Source organism: Podarcis filfolensis (genome assembly GCF_964270895.1).
Source record: "Podarcis filfolensis genome assembly, chromosome: 16".
NCBI classification, from domain to species: Eukaryota; Metazoa; Chordata; class Lepidosauria; order Squamata; family Lacertidae; genus Podarcis; species Podarcis filfolensis.
Genome location: NC_139620.1, coordinates 2676931 through 2685636, shown reverse-complemented (window position 1 = coordinate 2685636; position 8706 = coordinate 2676931). Strand labels below are relative to the sequence as shown.

At 49.0% G+C, this 8706-nt stretch overlaps 1 protein-coding gene across 1 annotated transcript; it reads left to right on the top strand.

The window, feature by feature from the left end:
• Positions 1–1078: 1078 nt before the first annotated feature.
• On the top strand, positions 1079–7924 carry OAZ3 (ornithine decarboxylase antizyme 3; the record flags this gene model as incomplete). The annotated part of the gene is given in 6 exon segments (XM_083589311.1): positions 1079–1347; positions 2777–2837; positions 2839–2913; positions 4880–5055; positions 6272–6357; positions 7659–7924. Coding segments are annotated over 6 exon segments (876 nt in total). The 3' UTR covers positions 7868–7924.
• Positions 7925–8706: the final 782 nt, after the last annotated feature.

The window sequence follows — 8706 nt, the reverse complement described above, 5'->3', positions numbered from 1 at the left end:
GTGGGCCGGCTCCAAATGCTGGGAAACAAGATCCTAGTCCTCATGATTGCAGCCGAAAGATTTGCTCTTGGGCTCTGGGCTCCAGGCAGGCTAGCAAGCGATAAGAGCACAAGATTCTAGTCCTTAGGATGGCAGCTGAAACTCTTGCTTGAAACGGGGAGTGGGGTGGGGGGCAGGATGTTGGGGGAGGTGCCGTTTGCTGCGTCCCAAAGTCTTGACTGCATCCATCCACGTTGGTGGAGCAGGAAGTCACAAATTAGCAGGGTGCTCTCAATGGCCTCTGAGCATGCACCGAGTGTGTTTCTCCTTTCCTTTCTACAAGTACAGCAGAAAGGTGATTTTAAAATTTATTTTAAAAGTCGTAAGGACACAGGGCCTGACCACAAGCACGCTGTGCCTTTCTCTCACCAACAACCCCCACAGAACTGAGTCTCTTCAAAAAGGAAGGGCAACGTGTCTCTGAGTGTGCGCAGAGTGCGCCCCTGAAGATAATTCAGTGGTTTTTTTTTTTAAAGAAATGCATAGAAAAAAATGAAATGATTTTAGAATGTTGTATCATTTTACTGTTTTTAGCCGCTCAGAGCCCGGCTTCGGCTGGGGAGGGCGGGATATAAATATATTATTATTATTCTTATTATTATTATTATTATTATTATTATTATTAATGCAGACGGTCCCAGACTTGGTCTCCAGCATTTCTTAGACCCCTGCCTGAAACCCTGGAGAGCAGCTGCCAGTCAGTGTGGACAATACTATGGGCAGCCACGAAATTTAAAGCACACCCATGCACATTTCAAACTCATGACTTCCCCCAAGGAATGCTGGGAACGGTAGTTTGCCAAGGATTCTGCAAGGGAGGGAAACTACAGCTCCCATGATCCTCCTGGGGAAGCCGTGTGCCGGATATGTGTGTGTTGGATGTGCTTTAAATGCATCCCGTATGGTGCGGACCCAGAGCCAGGTGTGCTTATGAGGGAGAGGATGCTGTGGTACCCAGGAGTGGGAGGAGCTTCGGCTGGGTGTGGCCAGGAGGGGGCGTGGCCTCTCACAATGATGCTTGTGACACAGCCGAGTTGCCATGGGGCAGAAGCTCACGCGGGTCACAATAGGGGTCCCTCGGGTACTTAAGGCAGGGGCCCTGCCACCTAGGACCCACTTTGCCCGGGGCCGGGAGGCACTGCCCAGCAAAACGCGGTGGAACCGGGCACCCAAAAACACCCTTTCTTGGACCAAGAAGGGGGGGATACGGAACTGCCTTTCTCCGCTCTCATTCTCCAGCCCCTCTTTCTGCGCCATCAGCAAGCGCCGCCTTAGATATCGGCGGAAAATGACGCCCAGTGGCAAGAGGTAAGAGGTGGCCACGCATGCCACCTTGGAGGACGTGCCACCCATATATTGCTAGGCACATATAGCGCGCACGGCCAAGGATCAGAGACTATGGGAGCGGCTGCATGTCCCCCAACCCAGGACTGGGAACTTTTGGACCCCCAGATTTTGTTGGGACAGCTGCCTGGAGATGAAGAAGCACCATAGTTCAGTGGTGGCACAGCTGCTTGTCATACAGAAGGCCCCGGGTTCAAGGCCCGGCTTCTCCAGGCAGCGCTGTGTCAGAGACATGTTTTCAGAACGATGAGGACTGGGATCTTGCTTCATTTTTGAAAAGGACAGATCTCAAGGGTAGAGAATCTGCCTTGCAAGCAGAAGGTCCCAGGTTCATTGCCTATTTCCAGGTAGGGCTGGAGGAGACCCCCCTCTGAAATGCTGTTACGCTGCTGCCGGCCTGTGTAGACAATATTGAGCAAGATGGACCGATGTTCTGATTCCGTTTCAATCCGCTCGCTTCCTATTTTCCTATTTAATTCAGCCCATTATACTGCAGATATTAATATTGCACAGCTTGAAGCAAGTGGAAGCATACAAACTGACTCCTTGTTGTCCAGACCTATAGGTTTGATTTGAGCTTTACCTTTTCTTCAAAACAGAACAAAAACATCAGAGATACATCCAGATAATTCCATGCACTTATCTTGTGCGTGTCTAGCACAGGCTTAAAAGTTATCTTAAAAATAACTTTGAACAGGATTGAGATCAAAACTCTTCTCTGTCCCCCATTCCAGCCTGAGACTGCGGGCTCCTGGAGAGCTTCCTTGCCGCACCTTGCTTCCACTCCTCTGGGAACAAAAGACAACAGTAATACCTCGGGTTAGATGTGCTTCAGGTTGAGCGTTTTCAAGTTACGCTCCGCGGCGACCTGGAAGTAACGGAGCACATTACTTCCGGGTTTCGCCGCTCGCTCACGGACAGATGCTAAAAATGACATTACGCGCATGTGCGAAAGCGGCAAAACGCGAACTGCACACACGCAGTCGCGTCTTACGTTTTACTAAGGATGCAAACGGGGCTCTGGAACTGATCCCGTTTACATCCAGAGGTACCACAGTAAAGACATCTCCCTTTCAAGATGAGGATTTGCAACCCAATACTTCCCGTGTGATCTAAAGTTAAACACATTGTCAGAACTACCAGATAACAGTAACAGTTACCGTAATTTCCAACCCATTGAGGACCTCAGAGGAAAATCTCCCATGTTAAAGCCTTCGGGCATTTTTCATTTCAGTGTGAATTGAGCCATTATACTTTACACATTATTATTCAGAACTAGGGGGCCTAATGTCAAGTTTCCAGTCCCTTGTGTTCAAGATACCTGCCAATTTCAGAACCTGCTTCCCGGGCTTATCCATGCCGTCTAATTTCTTATCTCCGTTCTGCGGCACAGCTCAACCCTTACCCAACGTGAGAGCTTGAGTATCCAGCCCCGCTACTGCCTGCAGTGCTCCTGAGTTCGTGGGCGGCTGCCCAGACAGGAGAAGGAGCCTCGAAGGAGACCAAGCGAGCCTTAAAGAGGTATATAAGGTAGGCTTCTTCTGCCTCGGGCCTTTCCGGCCTTGCATCGGATCAGTAATTATTATTATTAGAAATTTTATTACGGTCCAGGGACCCAACAAATCCTTACAAAGCAATGCACAATTCAGACAGCCTCCAGGCTAAACAAGCATTTTGTTCAGACTTAAAGATAGGGATCATTGGTTCTTGCAACCACCAATAAAAACTTCACCACTGCTAGGGTTCTAGCATTTGTCCGGTGTTCCAATAGGAACCTGACATAGTGAGCCTCTGATTTTCCCGGGAAAGGTACCAGCAAAGGTAATATCAGTTCAGCCCTGGCTTGCTCATACTTCACACAGTGCAGCAAAATATGCTTTATAGAATCGATGTCTTGGGCACATGAGCAAAGTCTGTCCTGGTAGGGAACTCCTCTCCACCTGCCATCCAACACTGCAGAAGGAAAGACGTTTAGTCTGGCTTTGGTGAAAAGCCTTCGATAGTTTGGTACTGTCAGGTTTTTAATGTAAGATGTTACATATTGTACTCCTACTGCCAGCGGACTACAGACTGCGTGTGATTGAGATCGCAAGTCACTGTGTGCATTATCCCATAATCTTTGCTTTAAAATCTTTTGGGCGCCTTCATAACCCAGGTAATACAGTTGGGGGGGAGACAGACCAATAGAGGTGGCTTTTTTAGCCATGGTTTTCTGCCAGTTGCTGACAAACTCCTCATTGGTCAGGTGTTGGTACAAACCCTTCCCTAGATCAAACACTGAAATCCTGAGCCAATGTTTTAGGGCAGCCCATTATGCTTTAGTTGAAATTGGGCATTCACTAGTTTCTAACAGCAGTATGGAGTTGGGGACACAGTTGGGTACCTGCAGCAGAGATCGGAGAAATTTTGCCTGAAAGCCATCTATAACTTAGGCAGGTCCCCATTATGCCAGACATTTGCAGCGTACAGGAGTTGGGAAATGGATTTTGAAAACCCTTAAGACTGCTGGAACATATTTGCCGCCCTTTGTGTTATAATAGACCACCATCTGCTTTCATGATGCTGTACAAAAGTGCACAGAAAGGGTCTCAGCCCCAGTGAGCTTACAGTCTGAAATCTGACAACAGGGCTCCCACCCCCATTATATATCTACCCCACCTTTTTTCTGCAAGGAGTTGAAGGTAGTATACACAGTTTGCCCCTACCCCCCAACCTCAGGGAAATACCCTCTGCCTGAAGTCCTGAACAGCTGCTGCCAGTTTGTGTAGACAACACTGGGTTTGATGGACTCATGGTCTGGCTCAATACAAGGCAGATTTCTCCGGGGAGAATTTTCATTCAGCCTTTACTGACACAATTTAGAGACAATAAAAATCACAAGAAGAGGTGTGGGTGGGAACATAAAATATTTGCAATACAGACCTACTGAACACATATAAAAGACTCAGTAGCCACCATTAAGTAGTTTTAAATGAGACTTTGAAAAAAATCTCAACTAAATAGTCTGAAACCATCTCAGTAGTTGGATGGGAATATCATCCCTCAGTGGATATTGAATTACACATGCTTTGCAAATAGATACTCTAAGTTTCAAAGGAGTCTCCAGCAGGTCTCTCCAAAGAGTGTCGATTTCACAAACTGAGTTAGGGGGGGGAAAGGTTGTGGACTCATTGTTTTGCTAGTTTCCTTCCTTCAACTGGTTTAAATATATTGCATGGGATTGGGCTATATATTGCCCTCTGGGGTCCTTCTTCCTAACGCTACAATTTTCTAATGAAATATTGCCATAACTCAGCACTTGTGCAAACCAGCTGACATCTCCCACTTGCACAGGGATGGAGGCATTTTAGCAAATCAATCAATCAATCAGTCAGTCAGTCAGTCAGTCAGTCAGTCAATCACCAGCACTCTTCACCTGAAGGTTGGAAAGAAGGGGGATTTTGTTAAGGTGTTTTCTAACCAGTAGTTGCAAACGTTTCACCCAATAACTGCCCAGGCTAGGAATCTCACTGTTTTCGCCGGCGAGCGCCAACGTCCCGACCAGCCGGTTCAGTTGGACTTCCATTTTGCCCGCGGCAGCCAGGGGGTCAGTCACTGGCACGGCCTACTCCAGGCACGCACGGTTTTCCTCGACACGCCTCACCTTGCCCTGGACTGCAACAGCCGTGAAAGGTGAGAGCGATTCTCCGCTGCAACTGGGTGTGAGAAGTGAGCGGCTTTGTCATTGCGCGCAGAGTAGACCCACTGAATGTGCCTACATTGGCCGTACCCGTTCTTTTTCAAGATGTCTGCTCTGAGTAGGACTAACGTTGGAAACAGCCCAGCGTTTTTCCAGCAGTTTAGAGACCACCACTCACCCCCACTCCAGCTCTTGTGGGGGGATATATTAGAAGCAAAGCGAGGGAGGCAATAGTTCGGAACCAATGGAACCCAAACCCAAGGCACTGGGGATTTATTTATGGGCAGAGATGCTCTTGGTGCTGTCGCCTGCACCTGACTGTGGGAACCTAAGATTTACAGAAGTAGGAAAAAAGTTGATGGGTTCGGGTTGAACTTCAGAAACAGCCCAGAGTGTTCTGAGCGTGCTCAGTGATAATGGGTTGCTAATTTTTGCATGTGTAATGGAAGAGCCAGAGGGAGGGAGGAAATGGAATAGAGTACTGGATTTTTTGCTCTATAAGACTTTTTCCCTCCTAAAAAGTAAGGGGAAATGTGTGTGCATCTTATGGGGCGAATGCAGGCTGCGCAGCTATCCCAGAAGCCAGAACAGCAAGAGGGATTGCTGCTTTCACTGCGCAGCGATCCCTCTTGCTGTTCTGGCTTCTGAGATTCAGAATTTTTTTTTCTTGTTTTCCTCCTCCAAAAACTAGGTGAGTCTTGTGGTCTGGTGCATCTTAAAGAGCGAAAAATATGGTATCTTCAACAAGAGCTCCTTGCGCTGCATTTTTTTTGCTGCAGCTAACATAAATAGATTTCCACCTCCCAAAATGGCCGATTTGAACCGCTAGCAAACTTGGCACTATGCTTTGGCTCCGTAAATAATTGTGGGGTGCATGCAAAGGGAGTGGGGTCAGACTGGGGCACTTATGACTGGACCTCCAATTTTAAATGGGGAAAAAATACACACCACCTTTCTCTGTATGTAGAAATCTAACATGTCAAGGAGAAGAGTAGCCTTTTCTGTGACAGTCTGGTTTCCTAGGTTCAGGGAATTCTTTGGATGGATACACTCATGGGAGCTCTCACCCACATTTCAGTGGTATGGGCCACACACAACCTGAACGCCTTACTGAGGACTAGTCCCTTTGCAAGCCCTGCTTGCAAGAGAACAGCACCCTTAGTAAGAATAAACGCTCAATGTGGACCCTGTGGCCGTTTCTGCTCCTAGCCTGACTGCAACGCTGGAATACGTGGAAGAAAATACAGAGGCGGACCAGGTGCTTGTTAACTTCCACAAGTCTCGACGGGACAGGGGTAAGGAAAGAAAAAGGTTCCCCTTGCTAACAGAATATGGGTTTTGGGTCCTGAATTCCACATGCCAGAAATCTGGAAATGATATAGAAAAGGGCAAAGAGGGGGGAAGGATCCCAGTTCCAAATTTGGGCTTTTATTATGCCAGAAAAAAACCACCATAAAAAAGCATTAAAAAGGGCCAGAACATTTTGGTTGAGCGTCATCCAATTCGGTCACCAGGTAGGTCCAGGACAGAACTTTGCTTGAAACCGCAGAGATGCTGCCGGTCAGTGCAGACAGTCCTGACTTAGCTGGATGAATGGTCTGGCTCACTCTAAGGCAGCTTCCTATGTTCCGATTCAAAGCCACGTTTTTTTCAGAACCATGAGGACTGGATAAAAAGGTAAAGGTACCCCTGCCCGTACGGGCCAGTTGTGTCTGACTCTAGGGTTGTGTGCCCATCTCAATTAAGAGGCCGAGGGACAGCGCTGTCCGGAGACACTTCCGGGTCACGTGGCCAGCGTGACGAAGCTGCTCTGGCGAGCCAGCACCAGCGCAGCACACGGAAACGCTGTTTACCTTCCCGCCATAAAGCGGTACCTATTTATCTACTTGCACTTTAGGGGTGCTTTCGAACTGCTAGGTGGGCAGGAGCTGGGACCGAATGACGGGAGCTCAACCCGCCGCGGGGATTCGAACCGCCGACCATGCGATCGGCAAGCCCTAGGCGCTGAGGTTTTACCCACAGCGCCACCCGCGATGAGTACTGGAACCTTCACTTTATTCCAAGGGGGTCCCAGGTTCAATGTCCAACGCCATCTCCAGATAGGACCGGAATCTACCTTTCTTTAGAGTGTGAGGTGGAAGGCAGAGTGAAAACCAGTTTGCTTCTGTACCAGTCTCAAGACTATCATATTCATTCACAAAGCCCTGTAACAGCTTGGTGTCCAAATACTGCCTGATCCTTTACGCTCCGCCATGGTCCTCTGGCGAGGCGCTTTCAGAGGTTGCTTGCGCACCTCTTGAGGTTCAGTCAGCTCTGTGGCCCTGCGGAACTCCTTGCGGGTCTGTGCCCTGCGGAACTCCTTGCCACTAGAGGTTGGGCAGGAATAATCCCTGCTTTGCTTTTGATGTCTGTTAATCTGACAGGCCTCTGCCATGCAGTTTTATTTTTACCAGCCAGCACCAATCGATGTTTCTACTGCTCTTAAGGGAAGCGTGGACAAACATGCGGATAAATGGGATAAACCAGAGGAAAGATGAGGAAAGATATTCTTGCCCCTGGTTTCCTAATCCTCTTCTTTTTCTCCCCTCGCTCGAAGGAGACTTGCTACGAGCCTTTGGCTTCTTGGGTTTCACGCTCCTGCGGCCAGATCACCCTTCCCTTCCTCCCTGGGAGGACGTCATCTTCATGGCTTACCCCATGGAACGAGAACTTTGCCAAGCGGAGGAGGATGAGAAGTGGAGGACCCGGAAACCAGACCCATCTGGGAGGCAGGATGGGGCTGTTCTTGGCGGACAGGCTCCCTGAATGAGCAGATCACCGATTCCCCCAGAGGGTGGCATTAAACTGGCACCACAGCTCACAGCATCCTGTTGGTTTGTTTGTTTAAAGGTAAAGGGACCCCTGACCATTAGGTCCTGTCGTGGCCGACTCTGGGGTTGTGGCGCTCATCTCGCTTTACTGGCCGAGGGAGCCAGCGTACAGCTTCCTGGTCATGTGGCCAGCATGACTAAGCCGCTTCTGGCGAACGAGAGCAGCGCACGGAAACGCCATTTACCTTCCCACAGGGCCCCCAACCAGTGACTAGTTCCCGAGTCAGCTGATGGCAAGCGTGGTTTGGGTCTCCCTCTTTCTGCTCCCCATCTCATAAATCCCTGTTATGTTAAGATGGAACAGGTGTCCTTTGTTCCTCTGGTCATGGTACCACATCTGCATGAGGAGGGTCAGTTGAGGTCCAGCGCCGAGGGCCTTCTGGCAGTTCCCTCACTGCAAGAAGTGAGGTTACAGGGAACCAAGCAGAGGGCCTTCTCGGTGGTGGCACCCACCCTGTGGAACGCCCTCCCACCAGATGTCAAAGAGAACAACTACTACCAGACTTTTAGAAGGCATCTGAAGGCAGCCCTGCTTAGGGAAGCTTTTAATGTTTAATAGGTTATTGTCTTTTAATATTCTGTTGGAAGCCGCCCAGAGTGGCTGGGGAAACCCAGCCAGATGGGCGGGCTATGAATAATAAATTATTATTATTACTATCCTCTATCCATTTTTCTAAACCTCTTTTAAAGCCCTCCATATGCCCTGCTCTTGAGGCAATCCCATGGTTTACCTATGCGCCGTGCTCAGCACTAGTTTCTTCCTGACAAGAACTC